The 24,039-nt window shown below is 40.7% G+C and overlaps 1 protein-coding gene across 1 annotated transcript in view; it reads left to right on the top strand.

The window, feature by feature from the left end:
* LOC142874931 (vomeronasal type-1 receptor 51) overlaps positions 1–23,393 on the top strand; it is a 39,005-nt gene extending 15,612 nt beyond the window's left edge. The window contains exons 2-3 of the mRNA XM_076009585.1: positions 21,135–21,357; positions 22,167–23,393. Of these exons, the coding sequence (XP_075865700.1) occupies positions 22,214–23,131 (918 nt within the window). The 5' untranslated portion in view covers positions 21,135–21,357; positions 22,167–22,213 and the 3' untranslated portion in view covers positions 23,132–23,393. The remainder of the gene's footprint in view (positions 1–21,134; positions 21,358–22,166) is intronic.
* Positions 23,394–24,039: the final 646 nt, after the last annotated feature.

The following is a 24,039-nucleotide window of genomic DNA, read 5'->3' on the forward strand; positions in this document are numbered from 1 at the left end:
CAGATACCCCATGGTGTAAAAGAAGAAAATATCAAAATTATTCTCTATCACATTTTATAAAATTATTTAGTTATCTTTTTGGTTATGGCTTATGAAACATGTCGTCTATGAATATAATTTCTCCGATATACAGTTAACACATAAATCTTTATATACTAGTAGTCCCCGCACAAATACTGTTTTACATCCACAGGGCAGTGATGCTGAATTTGCAGGTGTATGTTGGTGGTGACTATCGTTTGTTCAGTTGGTTCTGGAGGTTGAGACACATGTGCCATTTTGCTAGTTTCAGCTTTTGGAGAAAGGGTAGCAACTATTAAATCAAGTGAGCGATCTCTCCTTTATAAACTCCTACCTATCACGAGTCTTGGATCAGTGTTCTGCTTCAGTTACGGACTTCGAGTCTGAGCCAATAAAACAAACCATCAGCGTTTCTGCCTTGTCATACACATTCACATTTCCGGGCTGCTATGGTTAGAAGTGTCCTTGCAAACATGATGCAACACTCTTCCATGTCCATCCCAGAGGAATCTGACTGATGCTGGTTGTTTCCCACTTTTTCCTCTTATACACTTGAAGTCTTCTGGGCTGTGTATTCAGCTAATTTCATAAAGTAATGATGCCTGCAACCAGGACAAATATCATGAGATAATACTTGCAAAATTATCTAGTGAAATTTTATGAAGTGTTATGATTTTAGTGATATCCTGATAAAAACTTGAAGGGAAGTATCTAATATTGAAAACCTAAATACTTTTTCTGGCATGGGAGGCTGCCTGTACAAGAAGTAAAGTTTCAATGAAAGGATGACTATGTGATTATTCTCATCTGTAATTTCAGAATATTATGGGAGCACAAACACTTAGGTTGCATATTATGTGACTACTCTGATGCACGTCTATGGATGTCCTGTAATGGATAAATGTAGTTCTTGTTCTGATAATTGAGAGCTGGATTTTAGCAATTCACTCCTAAGATGAAGTGAGTCTGCATGTGATATCTCTGCATTGGAAACTGAATGGAGAGAGGGACATTTTGAGGAAAAACCATTAAAAGTATTTGTGGTAAGTGAACTAATGTCTCCCCTCAACAATACATCCTAAATCTCCAGTAATTGGGAATATGTTACATCTTATGGAAAAGAGAAATGAGATTGCAAATAAAATCCACCTTGGTAATGATCTTCTTATATAAAAGAGGAAGATCTTCTGAATTATCATGGGGGAGGGGAAAAGCATAGATTTCTATAAAAATGAAAGAGAGATGAAAATAGAAGTTGTGAAGGTTATGTGTTGTAAGATGCAACTGGAAAATTTTTGCCAAATTTATTGTTTGCGTCTTTTCAAATCAGCATAAAATTTCATTCAGTTAAGCTTTATAAATAATATTGAGTAATCTTATATGCCCATCAGTCTTCAGGGTCTAAATGTTAAATGGAAGAATACGAAAGAATAAAGGAATATTTTCTATACAGGGATCCAAGTGAGATAGAAGGACACATAGTTGGCACTATATTGAGGCAAAATTGGACATGTTGGTGGGATATGTATAGAATATATACATGATATATAAATTATATATACATACAAACACACGTGTGTGTTTTTTCTAGGGAAAATATTGCTAAGGCTATAATATCACTAATTTATATGTGATAATCAGGTCTATTAAAAAAATCAGGGTTAATAAAACCCCTAAAAATTTTTCAAGACATAAAAACTTAAAATAATAATAATAATTAGGTGAAGTAAAAATAATAGTAATGGGTAATTATACTACTGAACAAAAAGAAAGTGATGATATATGTTACTTTTTTCCAGATATGAAAAATATTTTCATGGTGACATTAAAACAATCACTTTTCACTTATGTTAGCATTAAAAAATGCCTTTTTTTTGCAAGCTGGCATTGGACTCACAGCCAACACCTTCCTCCTCCTCTTCCGCACCCTCACACTCTTTCTGGATCACAGGCCGAAGCCCCACGACCTGCTCACCGGTAACTTGGCCCTCGTCCACATACTGGTGCTGCTCACGACGGTGTTTTTCTCTCCAGGCCCGTTTGAGTCCCTGCGTTTTCAGAATGATGTCAAGTGTAAGGCTCTGTTCTACCTGCACAGGATGATGAGGGGCCTCTCCATCTGCACCACCTGCCTCCTGAGCATGCTCCAGGCCGTCACCATCAGCCCCAGCTCCTCCTGGTTGGGCCGGTTCAAACAGAAATCCAGAGGCTACGTCATCCATTCCTTAGTCTTTTTGTGGTTTCTCAGTTTGTCCTTCAGTAGTAACCTGCTCTTGTTTACCGTGGCTGCTTCTAATGTGACCCAGACCCAAGTGCTGAGCTTTGGTAAATACTGCTCACTTTCCTCTGCAAGGTACCTCAGGTGGAGCCTGTTTTTCATGCTGATACAAGTGAGAGACGTCTCCTTTGTAGGCGGCATGCTGCTCTCGAGTGTGTACATGGTGACTCTCTTGTTCAGGCATCAGAGGCGATCCCAGCACCTGCACAACATGTCCCTCTCCACAAGCATCTCCCCAGAGAAAAGGGCCACCCAGATCATCCTGCTCCTGGTCAGCTTCTTTGTGTTCATGTACTGGGTGGACCTGGTCATCTCCTTCTGCACGATTGTGTTGCTGGTTTATGGTCCCATCATGCTGGGTGTCCAGAGGCTGGTGGTCAATGCCTATCCCACAGTGAGTCCTTTGGTGATAATCCTTTTTGATAAAAGGATAATCAGTACTCTGCAAAATATGCAACAGAAATGTCATAGATTTTTAACAAAATAACAAATTAATTCTCTGAGAAATGGGTGTTTCTGACATCAATTAACCTATTAAAGTAACAGAGAATTTGTTATTTGAGTTACTTAACACGTGTAAAATTGCACTTGTATAGGTAAATACTTTGAAACTGATGCCGTCGAAAACTTTGTGGTTTCTTTAGTGTAGTTTCTACCATGACTTTGTGTTCTATGTTTTACAAGTGTGTTGATTTTCCTTTTGATTCTCTGTTCTTCATATAAGAAAACTTTCTATCTTTTTGAGGTGTATACTTAAGAAACTTTTACTGGTTATATAATCTATCCATGTTTTACTTTATATTTATTTCTTTACTTCTGAAAGTATTTTTGAGTACCCTTATCTGTTAAAGATATTCTACCTAAGTATCCAGTTACACGTTGAACAATAATTTCTTTCAGCACTTTTGTTTAGTTCTGTTTTCTGTCTCTACACAAGCTGTGCAGATTTTGCTTTCACCCTTCTTGTTTATTCTTTATTCTCTTTGGTGTTATGCAGTTTGACTGTTACTGGACTATTTATCTCTTCGTGAAACAGTGCTATTATAGTTTTATGGATATATGTCTGGGTTTCAATTTTAGAAGTCAGTAAATCATTTATTTTATTATTGTAATCATGGTTTTTTGTACTTTAGTGGCACAATTAAATTATTTTCTCTTCTCATTCTATTTTTATAGATGTATAATTAAATTCACATTTTCATTAGTTTTATTAGATTATTTTCATCATTCTCATCATTCTACCACACTAATCCTGTTCTGAGCACTTCTAATTTAATTTTTAAACCAAATATTGTACTTTTATTTTTGTTAATTTCTACTTCATTTGTTACCAAATATGCTTGTTTTCTTTATAATTTCTTAATTTTTAAATATCATTTTGATTTTCTATTTTTTCTTATTGACTTTACTGAAACAGTTTTTTTTTTTTTTTTTTTTTTGAGACAGAGTCTCACTGTTTTTCCTGGGCTAGAGTGCCATAGCATCAGCCTAGCTCACAGCAACCTCCAACTCTCCAACTTCTGGGCTCAAGCGATCCTCCTGCCTCAGCATCCCGAGTAGCTGGAACTACAGGCATGAGCCACTTGCTCAGCTAATTATATATATATATTTATTTATATAAATATTATAATTTATATAATTATATATAATTATATTACTTATATAATTATATATATAAATATATACATATTTCTGTTTTCCAGCTAATTTCTATTTTTTTTAAAGTATAGTCAGGGTCTCACTCTTGCTCAGACTGGTTACAAACTCCTGAGCTCCAACAATCCTCGTGCTTGGGCCTCCCAGAGTGCTACCACCACTCCCTGCCTTTTTGATTTTCTAAAAGATAAAATGAGAGCATTCAAAAAGAATGTGTGTTCATTGGAAAATTTAAAATTATACTTGATGCCTTTTCATTCTTTTCTCCTATAAGGCATAATTATGGTACATTCTTGAGAAAAAGTAAACTGAGCCTAGAAATTGGCCATCTGAAGTTGTCTCCCTCATCCTTTTGGTAGTTCACCCTAATTATTCAGTACATCCTCTGTCTACATGTGAAAATGCTTAGACAAAAGTTCCCATGATGCAGTCCTGAACCTTATGAAGGTAATTATCAAGCTTAAATTACTGATTCCTTTAAAAAGCGTATTGTACACGCGGTCCCTTATTATTGGAGAGATACAGTCCTGAGAGCATCATTGGATTGGAGTCTTATGTGCACCGATCCTGGATGAGCAGCCCACAGGCGGCGATAACAGCACTCTGAGGGCTCACAGGTGGTGAGAACAGCACAGTGTGAAACTGTAATAACAACACCCCTTGACTGTAATAATACGTTACAAACTTATTGTGCTTTAGCTTTAATGGAAAAAAACAACGTAAAAACAAACTCATAAAAAAAGTTTAGACAGGACATCTGAGAAATTTCAAAGAATACTAAAGGTTGACACTCACCTACTGTGGCCTCAACACTAGGTGGATAGGAATGTCACACCTGTTTGGATCTTCTGACGGAATCAGTAATGCCCTTTCATTTCAATATGAATCCACCACCCTGCTTAGCAGTGAGTGCTGCTTTCCCTGGACTCCTTCACACGTTCCCTCATCCCACTCACTCTTCCTAACTGTTCCCACAGTTGAGCAACTGGAGCCTGATACGTGGCCAGTGAAGGGTGGAGTCCGGCCTCTCTCCACGTGCTCGACCGTTTCCACTTTTGTTTCCGTCACACTCACCTTCCCTTCGCCGCCGGCTCTCCCGGACGCGCCGCGCACTTCCGCCTGGGAGGCCTGGCTGTGAGGGGGGCGGGCTCACAGAGCCGGAAGGACGTCATCACGGACGGGACCCCGTGCGTGACCCCGCCCCACCGAGTCCAGGGCGCTGGCCCGGAGCCCAGAGGCCCAGAGCCCCGCACTGGCCGTGGGCCGCGCCCGCTGGGCGGTGCGGGACGTGCGGTGTCCGCGGGTGGAACCGCTGACGGCGGCTCCCAGGCGGCGCGGGGTCGGCCTGTGTCCCGGCCCTCCGGAGGCCGCGGCAGGAGCAGGGCTGGCTCTGCGGCCGAGACCGCGGGCCTGTGTGAGGCCGCCGCACCCTCCGGGGTGACAGGGTGACTCCGTCATGAAAGAGCAGAACAACGACACGCACCCCACAGCAACTGCGGGAAGTGGCTCTGCGTGTTTCCACGGCGAAGACTAGCTTGCATTTCTATTGTTTTACTTAAAACCCGGTAGGGATTATTTATTGATAGTGTGCGGTGTGCCTATGATTCCGTCAGCAAACTGGAGCATGTGAGTAGATTCCGTCAGTGTCACTAGTCCTTTCGTTTGTTTCTGATTTAAGGCTAATGTTAAAGTCTGTTTGAAATGACTAACGTAACTTCAGTAAAATTTCAATAAGAGGAGGTGAATGTTCATTTTTATGAGGAACTGATATCTCTGGCTAAATATTTGTACTCTTCTGACGGTTTCTAAGTCAGTTATTTTATTCGATTTCAATTTCAGTAATATGAAAAGCGATTTAAAAATTCCCTTTAGTCCTTGCAATAATAAACGAGATTAGGTGTAGTGGTGGTATACCAATATTTAGAATTCTTAAATGTTCTAATATTTTAAGTTGATGCCCATACTTAAAAAATTTATGTCATAGCAATTCTGTCATTTTAAAATACCATTCTTTACCCTGGAAAGAAGCAATGCACTTATCTTAACCTTAATTAGCAGGGTGGATAGCCAATAAAACACTCTTTGAAGATTACATTTTCATGAAGTAGACAAAGAATACAAAAAAAAAAGTCCCTTAATTTTTCCTCCACCTTTACAAATCTTAATGGAGGAGTGTTCAGAAATTAAAATTTGTGTTTGTTAAGACTTCATGACCAGACATGGTGGCCCTCACTTGTAATCCTAGCACTCTGGGAGGCCGAGGCAGAAGGACTGCTGGAAGTCAGGAGTTCGAGAGGAGCCAGAGCAAGAAGGTGACCACGACTCTACTAAAATTAGTAATAAATTAGCTGGACAACTAAAAAACTATACAACTAATTAACGGGACATGGTGGCCCTTGCTTGTAGACCCAGCTACTCGGAGGCTGAGGCAGGATGATCACTTGAGCCCAGGAGTTCGAGGTTGCTGTGAGCTAGGCTGATGCCACGGCACTCTAGCCCGGAAACACACTGAGACTTTGCCTCAAAAAAAAAAAAAAAAAAAAATCAGAAAAAAGCCTTCATGCTGTTGTGGGTTTTAAGAAGTCATATAAGTGATGTAAAATGTATGGAAACCATGGAAGTTGGCATTTCTTCATGTCTCACTAAGCTATCTGACGTAACTTGCAGAACGTAGTTGGATATTATATTCAAAATAATAATAATCACACTTCGGATGTCCTTTATCAAACTTTATTCGGCAGTACTTTTTAAAAAAAAATTGTAATTTTCTCACGATAGTTTACTAAAGCTGTTGACTATGGAAAACAACACCAAAAATGCCTTTTTTTGGTGTTATTATTTAATTTTATTTTCTCTATTTTAGCTTAGAAAATGGCCTTCTGTAAATAGATCATTAACAGGGACACTTAACTAATTGGGCTACTTAAACTGCTATGGAGGGGGAAAATGTGATGTGTTTTCCCAAAATTTTGGTTAAGATGTGCTATGGCCAACAAACGTATGAAAAAATGCTCAACATCTCTAATCATCAGGGAAATGCAAATCAAAACCACAATGAGATATCACTTAACCCCAGTGAGAATGGCCTTTATCAAAAAGTCTCCAAACAATAAATGCTGGCGTGGATGTGGAGAGAGAGGAACACTCCGACACTGCTGGTGGGACTGCAAACTAGTCCAACCTCTGTGGAAAGCAATATGGAGATACCTTAAAGCGATACAAGTGGATCTACCATTTGATCCAGCAATCCCATTGCTGGGCATCTACCCAAAAGATCCAATGACACTGTACAAAAAAGACACCTGCACTTGAATGTTTATAGCAACACAATTCATAATTGCAAGGCTGTGGAAACAGCCCAAGTGCCCATCAATCCAAGAATGGATTAATAAAATGTGGTATATGTATACCATGGAGTGCTATTCAACTCTAAGAAACAACGCTGATATAGCACATCTTATATTTTCCTGGTTAGAGCTGGAACCCATACTACTAAGTGAAGTATCCCAAGAATGGACGAAAAAGCACCACATATACTCATCAGCAAACTGGTATTCACTGAGCAGCACCTAAGTGGACATATAGGTACTACAGTAATAGATTATTGGGCAGGGGGAGGGGGAGGAGGCGGGTGTATACATACTTAATGAGTGAGATGTGCACCATCTGTGGGATGGTCATGCTGGAAACTCAGACTTGTGGAGGAAAGGACATTTATTGAAACCTTAAAATTTGTACCCCATAATATGCCAAAATAAAAAAAAAATTTAAAAAAAAAAAGATGTGCTTTCTAAAGCCTCACTCTGGCTGGAGTTGTTTTGTACAAATCATGCAGAGCCTGCCTGAGCCTCCAGCCTTGCTCAGAGAATCACAACCAAGAATGTGGGCAAAGTCAGAGCAGTGGAAATGGATACATTCTTTTTTACCTTGAGAGCGTAATCCAAATTGGTATTTTATAGGTGGATTTCGAAGATTTCAGTATGGAAAAATAAAGTAAATGGAAATTAAATTAGTTTTTTACATCAGGAATACTCCAGAGCACATATAAGCAAAGCAGGTGACATCATTTGCATAAGAGTACACCATCGAAATACACTGTTGTGTTTGATTTTATGTTTTCACATAAAACAACCCATAAATGCTAAGGTTAAATTTTGTATTAATTTCTAGCTTTTTGATTGAGATCCATGATATTTGATAGTGTGATTTGTCAGGGGAGGGACTATGATGTGATGGTTCTGTATGTACATTTTAATCTTCATGTAGCTGGGTCTAAATAAAACATTTTGAAGGTTATCAGAAATGCATTATAATTTAAAACATACACATTTAGGATTGGGGAAAATACAGCTATAATAGGCAAAAAATAGTGTCCACTATAGAAAGCATCCCGATGTAGTCTGTTGGGCACCTGTGATTGACAAGGTGCAGACGAGAGTCCACAGTGATGGCTGACGGCTACGTACCTGTCCTCGTGGTTGCTGAGTGGCTGTTCTATATTTTCTGTATGAGAAAATTTCTAGAAACTATCTCTACTCACAGTAAGGGTTGTAAATTAAGTGTCATTTCTAGGTCACATGGTTTCTTCTTTGGAAACTTTACCTATAGAAATTGACTTAAGCCATGAGGCCTGAAAAAAGGGAAAAAAGGAAATCTGTAATATATGGGTCTTGTGGCCTCTGACCATCAATACAGGTGTTTTCCTCTCTTTGATGATAGAGTGATAATTTACTGTTTCCTGCATTAGTCCTTTAAAGCATGCAAAGACAAGAAAGAAAAAAATTCTATTTGCAAACCGAAAATACAGTAGGCCTTAATATTTTCCTATGTCAGTAACATTACTGGTGTTCTTCATTTTCCCCACGGACATTCTCTTACTATCTAGAGTCCTTTCCTTTCAGGCTCAGGAACATCATTTAGCATTTCCTGTAGGACAGGTGCACTGTCAAGAAATACAGAAAATAAATATAAGAAATGAAATCGGTTTATCTAAAAATATCAAAATTGCCTCTTGATTTTTTTCAATATTTTATTTTTATGGCAGTTTATTTTATAGTAAACCTGAAAGGAAAGCAAAGAGTTTCCATACACACCCCAGCTCTGTATACTAGAGCACCCCATCCTCACCACCTTCCTTGAGTAAACTGACACACCAGGGTGGTACAATTTTTTACAGTTGACGAACCTACACTGACACATCACAATCACAGAAAGCCTAGTTGACATTAGGGTTCACTCCCAGTGCTGTGCATTCTCTGTGAATCGACAGTGTGAAACGAGAGGTTGCTGATTTTACTGAGTTCTAAATAGATTCTAGTTATCAACCCTTCAGTGGATGTGTAGCTTTCGAAAATTTTGTTCCATTCTGTGGTTGTCTGTTTCCTCTCGTGACTGTTTCTTTGGCTGTGCAGAAGCTTCTAATTTGATCAGGTCCCATTTATTTATTTTTGTTGATGCAGTGATTGCCTTGGGAGTCTTCTTCATAAATTCTTTGCCTAGACCAATGTCTAGAAGAGTATTTCCAACATTTTCCTCTAGAATTCTAATAGTTTCATACCTTAGGTTTAAGTCTGTTTCCCAGCATGAGTTGATTTTTGTGAGAGGTGAAAGGTGTGGATCCTGTTTTAGTATAATACATGTGGCTATCCAGGTTTCCCAACACCATTTATCGAATAAGGATTTTTTTCCCCAGTGTATGTTTTTGTCTGCTTTGTTGACGATTAGATTGCTATGTGAGGCTGGTTTTATATCTGGGTTGTCCGTTCTGTTCCACAGGTCAATGTCCCTATTCTTGTGCCAATCACGAGCTGATTTATTACTACAACTTGTAGTATAGTTTGGAATCTGACAAATTGATACCTCCCATTTTTTTTTATTGCCTAGAATTGCTTTTGCCATACAGGGTCTTCTCTGGTTCCATACAAAGCGTAAAAGTATTTTTTCTTTATCTGTGCAAAATGATGTTGGCATTTTAATAGGTATAGCATTGAATCTATAAATCACTTTGGGTAGTATAGACCTTTTAATAATGTTGATTCTGCCAACCCACAAGCATGGTATGGTTTTCCATCTGTGTGTGCCCTCTGCTATTTCCTTCCTCAGTGTTTCATAGTTCTCCCTGTAGAGGTCTTTTACCTCCTTAGTTAACTATAGTCCTAGGCACTTTGTTTTCTTTGTTGCTATTGTGAAGGGTATTGAGTTTTTTATTTTGTTCTCAATTTGACTGTTATTGGCGTATATGAATGCCTCTGATTTGTGTGTATTGATTTTGTATCCTGAGACTTTACTGAATTCATTTCTCAATTCAAGGAATCTTTTGGTTGAATTCTTGGGATTTTCTGGGTATAATATATCATCAGCAAAGAGTGAGTGTTTGATCGCTTCTGTCCCCATTTGGATGCCTTTAATTTCACTTTCATGTCTGATTGCTATAGCCAGGACTTCCAGCATTATGTTGAATAGAAGTGGAGATACTGGGCAAACTTGCCTTGTTCCAGTTCTACGTGTGAATGCTTTCAATTTTTCCCCATTCAGTATGAATTTGGCTGTGGGTTTGTCATATATGGCTTGTATCATTTTTAGGTAAGCCCCTTCTACACCTAATTTGTTAAGTGTTCTTATCATGAAAGGGTGCTGAATTTTGTCAAATGCTTTTTCTGCATCTGTTTAAAGGCTCATATTGCCTTTGTTTTTGCTTCTGTTTATGTGGTGACTTACACTCATAGATTTGCATATGGTGAGCCACTACATCCCTGGGAAGAAGACCGCTTGGTTGTGATGGGATTATTTTCTTAAAGAGCACCTGGATTTGGTTAGCTAGGATTTTGGTGAGAATTTTTGCATCTATATTCATAAGATATTGGTCTATGGTTGTCTTTCTTGTTGTGTCTTTTTCTGGTTTTGATTTTAAAGTGATGTTGGCTTCATAAAATGAATTGGGTAGGCTTCCATCCTTCTCAATGTTGTGGAATAATTTCTTCAGGATAGGCACCAGTTCTTCTTTGTAGATGTGGTAAAATTCGGGTGTGAAACAATCCGGTCCAGGACTTTTCTTTTCAGAAAGGTTTTTAATTACTGTTTCTATTTCACTATGTGACATTGGTCTGTTCAGGAGTTCTATTTCTTACTGGTTGAGCCTAGGGAGGCTGTGTGTTTCTAAAAATGTTTCCGTTTCCTCCACATTTTCCAGTTTGTGTGCATAAAGGTATTTGTAGTATTCACAGATTATATGTTGTACTTCCATGGTATCAGTTGTAATGTCTCCGTTTTTGTTCCTGACGGAACTTATTAGAGATTTCTATTTTCTGCTTTTCATTAGTCTAGTCAAAGGTGTGTCAATATTGTCCCTTTTTCTGAAGAACCAATTTTTGTGTTATGAATCTTCTTTATAGTTTCCCTGTTGTCAATTTCATTTATTTCTGATTTGATCTTATTAATTTCACTTCTTTTGCTGGGTTTGGATTTGGTCTGTTCTTCTTTTTCCAGCTCTTTGAGTCGATTCATTAGGTGTTCTATCTGTAATCTCTCTGACTTTTTGATATAGGCATTTATGGAAATAAACTTTCCTCCAAGGACTGCTTTAGCCATGTCTCACAGAATTTGATAACTTGTGTCTGCATTGTCATTAAGTTCAAAGAATTTTTTGATTTCTATCTTGATTTCCTCATTTATGAAGTTATCGTTCAGCAGAAGATTGTTTAATTTCCACATGTTTGTGTAGAAATGTGAGTATCTGTTAGGGTTGATTTCTACTTTTATTCCACTGTGATCTGAGAAGATGTATGGTATAATTTCCATTTTGGTATATTTTTTGAGTCTTGCTTTGTGTCCTAGGGATATGGTCAATCATAGATAATGCCCCATGAGCTGATGAGAAAAACATATATTTGGTGAATTTTGGATAGAATGTCCTGTAAATATCAGTCATGCCCAATTGTTCTAGAGTTTTGTTTAAGTCCAATATTTCTTTATTAATTTTCCGTTTGGATGATCTGTCCTGTCCAGTGAGTGGGGTATTGAAATCTCCAGCTATTCTGGAGTTGCTGTTTTTCATTTTCCTTAGATCAAGTGGGGTTTGTTTTATGAAACAAAGTGCACCTAACTTGGGTGCATATATATTTAGAGTTGTTATGTCTTCTTGTTGCACTGTACCCTGCACCATTATACAATAACCCTCTTTGTTTGTCATTACTTTTCTTGATTTAAAAACCAAATTATATGAAATTAAAACTGCCACACCAGCCTTCTTTTGGCTTCTGAATGCTTGAAATACTGATCTCTACCCCTTTACATGTAGTCTATATGCATCCTTCCATATTAGGTGTATTTCCTGAAGATAACAGATACTTGGCTTGTATTTTTTTTATCCATTCAGCCAGCCTATGTCTCTTGAGTGGGGAGTTTAAGCCGTTCACACTTATTGAAAGAACCAATAGTTGGGACAGATTTCTATTCATTCAGTTGGGTTGGACTTTTTTCGCTTTCTTTTCCCTCTTGAGCTATTGTGGTATCTGGTCTTTAATCTTTAGCTTTGGAGTGAATTTACATTTGTGAGTGTTTATTGTGCTGATCCGTGGGTAACACTGTTTTGAGTACCTCTTGGAGGGCTAGTATTGTCTTGGTGAATTCCCTCAGTCTTTGCTTATCTGAGAATGTCTTTATTTCTCCCACATACATAAAAAGTTGTTTTCCAGGGTACCAATTTCTAGGCTACATTATTCTGTTTCAGAAGAGTGAGAATAGGGTCCCAGTCTCTCCTTGCTTGTAAAGTTTCAGTTGAGAAGTCTAGCGTTACTCGAATCAGCTGTCCTTTGTATGTTACTTGCTTCTTTTGCATTACACCTTGTAGAAGTGCCTCTTTAGTTGATATTTTGGTCAGTCTGATGACTACATGTCGTGATATCTTCCTGTTTGCATTGAATCTCCCAGGGGTCCTTTGAGCTTCTTGTTCTTGGATATCTAGATTGTTAGCAAGGCCTGGGAAATTTTTTTCAATTATATCTTCAAAGAGCTTATCCAACCCTGTGTATTTTCTTCTTCCCTTTCTGGAATCCATAACAACCTCAAGTTAGGTTTCTTCATATAATCCAATATTTCTTGTAAATTTTGCTCTTTTCTCTTATTTCTCTGCTCTATCTCTGTGACTTTTGTAATTTGAAGCTGTAATCTTCAATCTCTGAGATTCTTTCTTTTGTTTGATCTAACCTGTTCTTGATGCTTTCTACTGTATTTTGTAGTTCCCTGAGTAGATTGTAGGAGATTGGTTTGATTTTTCTATAATATTTCAATGTCTTAGTGAATTTTCCTTCCAAGTCCTGTGTTTGTTTTTGTTTTATTTTGCAGTTTCTTTCTTTTGGTTATCGATTTTTTCTTGCATATCATTGAGCTTTCTTACAATCCATGTTTGAAATTCTTCTGTCATTTTAGTGATCTGGATTTTGTTAATATCCATTGCTTGAGAGCTGGTGTACATTTTGGGGAAAGAGGTACCTCAAATTGAAATCAAATGCTTTCCATTTGATTCTTCATACTTCCAGAATTCTGTCACTGAACCCTCCCCATCTGCATCTGCCACTGTTTTTTCAATTGGAAAGTAACAGACCCTGTGTAGTCTCTGTTTCTGTAGGTGCTATATTAAAGAGGCAGCCTGGATGTGCACACTTCTATGGATTCTTGATCTGCCACTGGGGGGAGCTCTTCCACCACAGTAAGGAGACTACTCTGGGTGGGAGGGGTTATTTGTCCAGTCTATTGTGGCCTCTTGTGGGGATGCTTGTTATTTGACCATGGACTTCACTGTTGACAGCTGACCAGGTAAGGATATCCAGCCCCAGCGTTTTGATCTCCTGGGTCACCTAAACCGGTCTAAAGAGCGAAGTCATTGGGCTAGCAGCTATTGGTCTGTGCCAAGGTCTGGCAGATTCACCCTAGTCCGGAGAGAAAGTCGCTTTTCTTGTCTCACCCTACCTCCAGGGGTGGAGCCTATCATTGTCAGCACAAAAGATGCCAGTTGGGGGAAGGGAGTTCCCCGGTCTGCCCAGCACCCTAGTGCCGCAGCACCTGTAAGTCCTGCTGGCATTAGCTTCCTCATGACTAGGGAAGTGTTCAGAGTTCATCGATCAAGACAGGCCTGGCTAGTTGATCATAGATTGTGTGAGAGTGGAGCTTATCACGAGAGTCCCTGTGCTGGGGGAAGGGATTTGCCTGGCACCCCGTATCACAGCACAGCGCCTGAGCCGTGGACCCCAACAATGGCCACCGCCTGTCCACCCGCAGAGTGCTGCCAGCACTGGGGGCGACTGCTCAGGAGATGGCAGGTGCCAGATTGGGAAGCTAGGTCATCAGGATGCCTCATTGTCTCTTTTATGTCACCCTCCCACAGTCTCACACCTGTCCAGCAGGATCTGTCACTCTTACTGACCCACCATGAATGGACATATTCGCCTGAAGCAGTTCCAGTTTAGAGACCCAGTTTAGAGCTGATGACTTAGTGGACAGCTCCATAGGTCTGTACCTGCTGGGTGCCAGAGGAAAGTTACCTGACTCCTAACTACCTCCCACAGCAGCTCATACTGGATCCCCCTCCCCTCCCGGCTTAGTGCAGTCCTGGCACAGAGCTCCAGGGAGGTCAAGGTGCTTCCCACTATTGTCCCCTGTCCACAGAACTCCATGCCTCCCACTGCAATTTTGCACCAAGTCGGGAAGGTCCCTGTCTGAGTGGGTGTGGAGGTCAGTGGGGAGGCAAGTTCTAATGTGGGTCTGATCCCACTTCACTTGCTGGCCTGGCGAGCTAGAGCCCTCCCACTCTCTATGCTCTATTGTTTGTTTTGCACTCTCCAGAGATCACAATCTTATCTCCTGTTCACCTTGTTTGGTCCTGTTTTGTGTATCACGGCTGAATCTCCGCCAATTCACAATGCTGTTCTTGTGGGGGAGAGATCCACTCACGTGTAGGAGACCGAGATCTATGCCCCTTTCTCTGGGAGCAGTAATCCTGGAGGTAACCTTTTCCACCACTTTTTCTTTCCAAAGGTTATTTTTAAAATACTAGTTTCAAGAAATATTAACATAGTGTTATAACTGGGAAAGAAAATTCTAAATTTCATTGGTAACTGACAACTATCTCTTGGAGGAAGAAGCCCGTTTTCCTTCCCTCCAGGTCCCAGAGTGAAACCTCCCTCCTGGGTAACATCAGCAAGGAGGATCAGTCACCTGAGTTTCTGGATTCTAAGAGTGAAGCCTGTGAGCAAAGGCTGAATTTTCCTATAGACTCTTGTCCTAAAGCCCCTTATTTGGGCTCAATCATCTTCCCTTCCAGGACAGAAGAGAAGTTCCCAATGTTGGTCACGGAGGTCCTGTGCACGGCCCCTTTCCTTCATGTTCCTGTCCCTGTTCTCAGCATCCCACAAGGCAGGCGCAGGCGTGGGGAGGCCGAGGCCCAGGGAGCCAGAGGCGCCTGCAGCTGCCGTAGCCACACTGCGGGAAGTGGGGTGGGCCCTCGTCTCTGGCAGGCGCTGCCTGGGCTCTGTCCAGCCTGGGAAGGACTTCCACCCCCGCTCACCTGGATGGCCACTGCTCCCTTCCCACCTCTCTGCAGATGAGGAAACTGAGGCTGAGCTCGGGGGCCCTCACTGGTCTTGCTCTGGAAAGAGGATGGCCTGAGGACTGTACCCCACAACAGACCCACAGTGGTCCTGCAGCCTCTACGGTGGCCCCTTTGGAAGGCGCTTGCTGGTTGAGGTAAATTGCAGGGCAGACCAGTCCTAGTGCCAGCCATCGGGGTGGCTGCAGGAGAGGCAGGGACATGCAGCGGTTAATGTCACCCAGTCTCCTCTACTTCCAAGCTCTTTGGCCTTGGACAAATCACTTAGGCTCTTCCTGCCTCCATTGACTCACCTAGAAAACAGGTGGTGACAGCCTGGATTGGGTGACACCTGCCTGTGTCAGGAGTGAAGAGAATGAAAGGAGTGGAAGGCCATCAGAACAGCCTGCCCGGAGAGAGGCTATGGAAGTGCTTGTTACATAAATAAATGACTTCAGCCCTGAACTCGTCCACAAGATTTGGCTCCTGCTGTCGCCACCCAGAGAGCCCCGGTGGAGGCTTCCCTGCCTCCGAACAGTGCCTGCCCCACCCCCACACCACCCCAAGCAGCAAGGCAGGCCCTTCCCAAAACCTGCCATCCCTCCAGCAGGATAAGGGCGGCTTGGTGTGCATGGTGCCCAAGAAAAGGGACAGGCCCTTAATGGAGAGCACCACCAGTGAGGGACAGGTCCGGGACCAACCCACCTGCCTCCTCCTCCGTCAGGAGCCCGGCTGCAGCTGTCCCAGTGCCCCCTGCGCCCCCAGAGCACGGGAGGCACAGGAGCCCTGGCCTGGAGTGGAGGGTGCTGTGGGTAGGTGGCTTTGTGGGTGGTTCTGAGGCCTGGATGTTGAGGCTCAGGTGAGGGCTGTGCACCCCTGCATGGCCCTAAGGCCGCCCGTCCCCACGTGTTCCTGGTGGGCATCACCGGGCAGTGCAGGCTGGCTTCGGGCCAACAGTGGGCACAGAGCGGGGAGGGTAGGAGGGACCACAGAGGTGGCATTTCCCTGACAGGAAATGGGACAGCTCATGCTCCTTCCTGGCACAAGGCCGGCTCCCACCCTCACCCGGTCACCTGGTTCTAGGGAGCAGGAGCCCCAGTGCGGGGAGGGGCACAGCCCTGGCAAGGCCCAGAGACACGTGTTGATTGGGCTTCTTTGGTTTGTCTGATTTGGAAATACTCCAGTCGCACAGCCGTTTGGTGGAGGCTGTTTGTAATTAGCCGAGGTTAAGATTTATATTTGTCTAACACAATTATCAGAAAAGAACCAATTAAAGTTTTGCTTATATTGGTAATTTAAGCAAGGTGAAAGCAACTTCAGGCCTAGCTGACGTTGCTCCTGCCTTCTGCCCCCATGGCAGTGCCCTGTGTCCCTGGAGGACGAGGCCCTGTGGCAGAGGTGGCGTCGTCCTTACTCTTTCAAAGCTGTTTGTCATCTAGTGTTGACCCTCACAGCCAGAGGTCACTGAGGGCACGTGTGAAGACACCGGGAATCCCCTGCCTGGTGGGGACACACTGAGAACTGGGAGGGGCATCTACTCGTGTTTGCATCAGGGGGAGCTGGAGACTCCCAACCTACCAGGCTGGTGATCAGGACAAGGAGCTCACAGGGGAGTTTGCAGCCCAGCTGTTCCTCACCTGCTGTTTTCCAGGAATTAGGAGTTCAGTTTCCCTGTGGGCTCCCCTTTCCAGCAGTCCCAAGGCGAGGGCCGTCCTGACTCCACAGATGACACGACAATCGCGGGCCTTGGGGGAGAGGAGCTGGTGGCGCCCCTTCCTCATAACCATGTCTTGGCCCGTCTCAGGCACAGACTCCCGCGGCAGACTCAGCTGGGTGAGTGCGTGTCTCTCTGCTTCAGCAGCGGTGAGAGCTCAAGACCTGGGGGAGGAGGGAGGGGAGGAGGCAGGATTGTCTCAGGGAAGAGCTGGGAGAGTCTCTCCTCGTGATTTCACTCACATCTCTATGAATTGGGACTAAATCTAGTAGACTTTTCTGAATGAAAGATGTGTTTTATAGACTTTATGAGGCCATGAAATTACAGAATTTCTAAAGACATTTCATAATTTGGTGATGTTGTACTTGAACTGGAATACAGTGTGACTTTTTATTTACCAGTTTTTGCCAATTGAACTTGCTCCAATTAAGTGAAAATTTACCATGTATAATGCAGGAAATCTGAACAAATTCAAAATGACTTAGTCATGCTTCTTTGTTCTTTTAGGTTTGAAGACACCTAAGTATATTTATAATACTGGATAAACACTTAAAATTATAATATCGTAAAATTAGATATTTTCACCCTTTTATATTACTTATATTATATACGTTTACCATAAAGGTTATTTTGTTTTATTCTGTTACAATGAAATTTGGGGGAGGTTAGCATAAAACTGTCTAGAAATATCACTTTCTGCTGTTAATCAAATCTTTATAGAGCTAATGAATATCTTACATGAAGTGATCTGATAATTTTAACATGCTTTAAATATTTCCATAAAATAAACTGAGTTTCAGCATTTTGTCTTCTAAGTAAATTATATTTATATACCATTTTTGTACATGTGTTTAGATAAAATTGGTAATGAGAGCATAATCATTTTCAAGTTTGAAAGCCATGACATCCAAATATTAAAAATATCCTCTAAATTTTCTATTTCTGCCATTGCCTCTGAAAGTTTCAATTGTAGTTTCTTAAAATTTATATTTACATATTTAAATTTCATCATTTAAATTCATATGCAATTTGAGTTCAGTATAAAGATATTAATAGTATATATTAGCATATATTTTTATGAAGGTAAGGCATAGAGAATCGAATAAGAAAAGATTTAAATAAAAATATTAATAATAGGTATTTTTCATTTGTGGCATGTGAGGGTGTTAAACCCTGAAGAAACCTGAATGGTAGGAAACCTCTATCTCTCTGAATGTTGTAAACATGTAAGTTTGTTTAATCCTAAAGCACTTGAATTTCATATGTTTAGGGAAGCTAATGTCAGTGGGGACAGAGCACAAATGATCCTAATCAGGATATTTCAGAACAGAGAACGCTTTCCTCTAAATTCCAATTTTGAAATTTCTCTCCAAAATCATATTTGGCACAGCTGGTGTGACTCTCACTGCCATGTTACTGTGATGCACAGGAACATGATGGGGAAACAAAAAGGAAAAGGAAAGAAAGAAACTAAAGAAAAGAACACAAAATCTTAAAAAAGTAAATAAGAGAAGCGTTATATTTTGCTGATATCTTCCAGACTATGGTTGTCATAAAAAAAAACACTACCTGTAGGAATTTTAGGATTTCCCCAAATTTCTACACAGGACTCTTTATCAAGCCTTCTGCTGTTTCCCTGTCCCCATCACCTGTGGTGACACTGTCCCTGCCTTGGCTCTTCTGCAGGGAGCTGAGGGTTGGAGGCCCTGAGCAGTGTGGAGTCAGCAGGGTTGGGATTCCGGCCACACCCACGCTAAGTTCAGCAGCCAGAGAGTAGAGGATGGGTCGCTGCTACCCAGTGGGGTCTGATGCTCGTCCTGCTTAGTATCTTGGTATTCGTACGTTACATAAAAGTCTTTTTACAGAGCTAATTTTGGTGAAAACGGTGATCTCTTCTCCTAGGGTTGTCAGCTGTGCTTGTCAGGTTGCCAACCACTGCCACAAAACCAGCCGACTCCCTGGCCTTGTCACCCACATTTTTCATAGTCACTTTTTCCTGGGGGTGTCTGTCATAGGATTGGCAGTACTGTTCACAGAATATGATAAAATTGATGGAGAAAAGGGCTCCTTAAATTAATATAGCAAAGACAGGATTTTCATGTATGGATGTATTCTTTAATCTAGAGAAAGCAAAGTGCAAAGATCTCTCTTCAAATAAAATCATGCATTCAATACTACTACTCTAAACTACTTATTATTAAAAAGATAAAGGCAAAGGATTTTGCCACGCTTTACTTTCTTCAGAAGAATATATACATATGTAAAATGGTACTTAGGTTCTTGTTAAGTCTTCATTTCATTGCAGTCTTTGGCTTTAACTCAGGAATGTGACCTAAATCTGGACTTTATGATCAGTCTCTAGGGCCTATTCCTTTTAATGCCATTATTTCCCCTCCCTTACCTATGACTGTGTCGTTGTGTCTATACCTTGGGCTGTGACAGTGAGGACAGTGTAAGTTGAGAGCCAGTGCAATGAGGCTGCACTTTTTCTGCATGATCTGCTCACTAGCTTCACCCTCGGCCCCAGCAGATCTCTGGCCGTCACTTCTCACAGTGAGTGCTGAGATGGAAATTCAAATTACTATTTATTCGTGTATCAGTGAGGGCCCACTTCTCTTTGGCACTCTGACCCATCTGTAGGTGACCCCTGTGGATTTTCCTCTCCTCTCTTGCTCCCAGAATGGCACCGTACCATTGTCACTCCCAGGATTCTTTCGTGGTGGGGTTTTCAGATGTATCAAGTGAAAATACAAAACACAGGGATAAGATTATAGTTCAAATCAACAACAAATGACCTTTTTTGGAGAAGATGTATTTTAGTACCAAATATCATTTGTTTTATTCAAGCAGTTGAGACAACTTTCCAAAACTTTTAATAAAGATAATTATACCTTTCCTATCAGCACAAATGCTTACAAACAGGAAGGCATCACTTGACAGCCCAGTAGATCTGCTCTTTTTCGGTATGTGGTGGCCATTTGCAGGGTGAGCAGCACAGACTGGGGAAAGAGAACCGAGATGCCCCATGGTGGAAAAGAAGAAAATATTAAAATTATTCTCTCTCACATTTCATAAAGTGGTTTAATTGTCTTTCTGGTTATGACTTACAAAACATGTCATCTATCAATAAATTTTCTCCAATATATTGTTGATACATAATTCTTTCTATATTAGTAGTCCATGCACAAATGCTGTTTTCCGTCCACTGAGCAGTGACACTGAATTTGCAGGTCAATGTTGTTTGCGAATATCATTTGTTCAGTGGGTTCTGGAAGTCAAGACACATGTGCCATTTTGCTAGTGCCAGCTTTTGGAGAAAGGTTAGCAACTATTAAATCAACTAAGTGATTTCTCTTTTATAAACTCCTATGTATCCGGAGGCTGAGATCAGTGTTGTACTTGAGCCATGGACTGCCGAGTATGAGCCAATAACACAGACCATCAGTATTTCTACATTGTCCTACACATTCACGTTTATGGCTCCTATGATTAGAAGTGTCCTTGGAAACATAATGCAGCATTCTTCCATCTCAGAGGAATCTGAGTGACTGTGGTGGTTTTCCATTTTTTCCTCTCCCACACTTGAAGTCTTCTAAGCTGTGTTTTTAACTAATTGCATAAAGTAATGATGCCTGCATCCAGGACGAATAACATGAGACAATACTTGCAAAATTATCTAGTGACATTTTATAAAGTGTTATGACTTTGTGTTTATAAAGTGTTTATAAAGTGTTATGATTTTGGTGATATTCTGATAAGAACCTGAAGGGAAGTGTCTAATATTAAAGACTGAAATACTTTTTCTGGCATGGGAGGCTCCCTGTACAGTAAGTGAAGTCTCAATGAAAGGACGACTATGTGATTATTCTCGTCTTTTATTTCAGAGCATTATGAAGCACAAACACATTGGTTACGTATTATGTGAGTATTCTGATGGACGTCTATGGATGTCATGTAATGGATAAATGTAGTTCTTGTTCTGATAATTGAGAGCTGGACTTTAGCAATTCACTCCTAAGATGAAGTGAGTCTGCGTGTGATATGTCTAGATTGGAAACTAAACCAAGAGAGAGTCATTTTGAGGAAATACCATTAAAAGTACTTGTGGTAAAAAAAATATATATATATAGAAAAAAAAAAAAAAAAGTACTTGTGGTAAGTGAACTAATGCCTCCAGTAATTGGGAGATGTAAGATCTTATGGAAAAGAGAAATGAGATTGCAAATGAAATCCACCTTGGTAATAGTCTTCTTATATAAAAGATGGAGATCTTCTGGACTATCATGGGGGAGGGGACAAGCGTAGATTTCCATAAACTTGAAAGATGAAAATAGAAGGTGTGAAGGTGATGTGCTGTAAGACGCAAATGGGTTTTTTGCTATGGGTTTTTTTTTATTGTTGAATTTTTTTCTCATCAGCATAAAATTTCATTCAGTTCAATTTTATAAATAATATCGAGTAATCTTTTATGCCCATCAGTCTTCAGGGTCTAATATTAAATGAAAGAATACAGAAAAATAAAGAAATATTTACTAAAGAGGGAGGTTCAGGTAAGATAGAAGCATACATAGTTGGCAGTGTATTGAGGCAAAATTTTGGACATGTTGGAGCGATGTATATATATATATATATATATATATATAATACAAAGAAGGTATACATTATGTACACATACAAACATATATGTGTGTGTTATTTTGTAGAGAAAATATTCCTAAGGCTTTATTTTCAATAATTGATAGTGGATAATAAGGGCTATTAAAAAAAATCAGGGTTATGAAAATCCCTAGATATTCTACATGACATAGAAACTATAAAAAGTAATAATAATAATTATGTGAAGTAAAAATATTGTGGATGGGTAATTACACTACTGAACAAAAAAAATTCATGATTTATCTATTATTCTTTTTCAGATATAAGAATGTTTTCTCCACGCCATTAAAACAATCACTCTTCACTTATGTTACCATTAAAAAATGCCTCTTTTTTGCAAGCTGGCATTGGTCTCACAGCCAACACCTTCCTCCTGCTCTCCCGCATCCTCACGCTCTTTCTGGGCCACAGGCCGAAGCCCCACGACCTGCTCACCGGTAACTTGGCCCTCGTCCACATACTGATGCTGCTCACCATGCTGTTTCTTTCTCCAGGCCCCTTTGAGTCCCTGCGTTTGCAGAATGACGTCAAGTGTAAGGCTCTGTTCTACCTGAGCAGGGTGATGCGGGGCCTCTCCATCTGCACCACCTGCCTCCTGAGCATGCTCCAGGCCGTCACCATCAGCCCCAGCTCCTCCTGGTTGGGGCAGTTCAAACAGAAATCCAGGGGTTACACCATCCATTCCTTACTCTTTCTATGGATTCTCTGTTTGTCCTTCAGTAGTAACCTGCTCTTGTTTACCGTGGCTGCTTCTAATGTGACCCAGACCCAAGAGCTGAGCTTTGGTAAATACTGCTCACTTTCCTCTGCAAGGTACCTCAGGTGGAGCCTGTTTTTCAGGCTGATACAAGTGAGAGACGTGTCCTTTGTAGGCGGCATGCTGTTCTCGAGTGTGTACATGGTGACTCTCTTGTTCAGGCATCAGAGGCGATCCCAGCACCTGCACAACATGTCCCTCTCCCCGAGCATCTCCCCGGAGAAAAGGGCCACCCAGATCATCCTGCTCCTGGTGAGTTTCTTTGTGGTCATGTACTGGGTGGACCTGGTCATCTCCTCCATCTCGATAATGTTGGTGGCATACGGCCCCGTCATACTGGGTGTCCAGACGCTGGTCCTTCATGCCTATGCCACAGTGAGTCCTTTGGTGATAATCATTTTTGATAAAAGAATAATCAGTACTCTGCAGAATATGCAACAGAAAGCTCATAGATTTTTATCAAAATAATAAAAGTATTCTCTGAAAAATGGGTGTTTCTGCCTTCACTTAAACTAGTCAAGTAGCAGAGAACTTGTTATTTGAATTACTTAAATGTGTAAAATTGTGCTTTTATTATAGCTAAACATTTTGAAACGGATGCTGGCAAAGACTTTGTGGTCCCTTTGGTGTAGTTTCCACCACGTCTTAGTGTTCTATGTGTTAGAAGTGTGTTAATTTTCCTTTTGATTCTCTGTTCTTCATAGAAGAAAACTTTCTCTCTTTTTGAGGTGTATACTTAAGAATTTTCAATTGGTTATAAAAATCTATCAATGTTTTAGCATATATTTATTTCTCTTTTACTTCTGAAAATATTTTTGACAATCCTTATATGTTAAAGACATTCTAGCTAAGTATCCAATTACAGGTTGAACAATAATTTCTTTCAGCACTTTTTGTTTATTTCTGTTTTCTGTCTCTACACAAGCTGTGCAGACTTTGCTTTCACCCTTGTCTTTTTGCTTTCACCTCTCTGTCCTGTGTCACAGATTTTTGTTTATGTTTTTCTCTTTGGTGTTATGCAGGGTGACTGTTACTTGAGTATCTCTTTTTGAAATAGTGCTATTATGCTTTCATGGATACATGTCTGGCTTTTCATTTTAAAAGTTAGTAAATCAGGATGTAAAAGACCTCTACAGGGAGAACTGTGAAACACTGAGGAAGGAAATAGCAGAGGACATAAACAGATGGAAGAATATAGCATGCTCATGGGTTGGCAGAATCAACATTGTTAAAATGTCTATACTACTCAAAGTGACCTACAGAGTCAACGCAATCCCTATCAAAATACCATCATCATTTTTCACAGATATAGAAAAAATGATTTTATGTTTCATATGGAACCAGAGAAGACCCCGTATAGCAAAATCAATCCTAGG

The sequence above is a fragment of the Microcebus murinus genome, chromosome 13, assembly GCF_040939455.1.
Source record: "Microcebus murinus isolate Inina chromosome 13, M.murinus_Inina_mat1.0, whole genome shotgun sequence".
Classification (NCBI taxonomy): Eukaryota; Metazoa; Chordata; class Mammalia; order Primates; family Cheirogaleidae; genus Microcebus; species Microcebus murinus.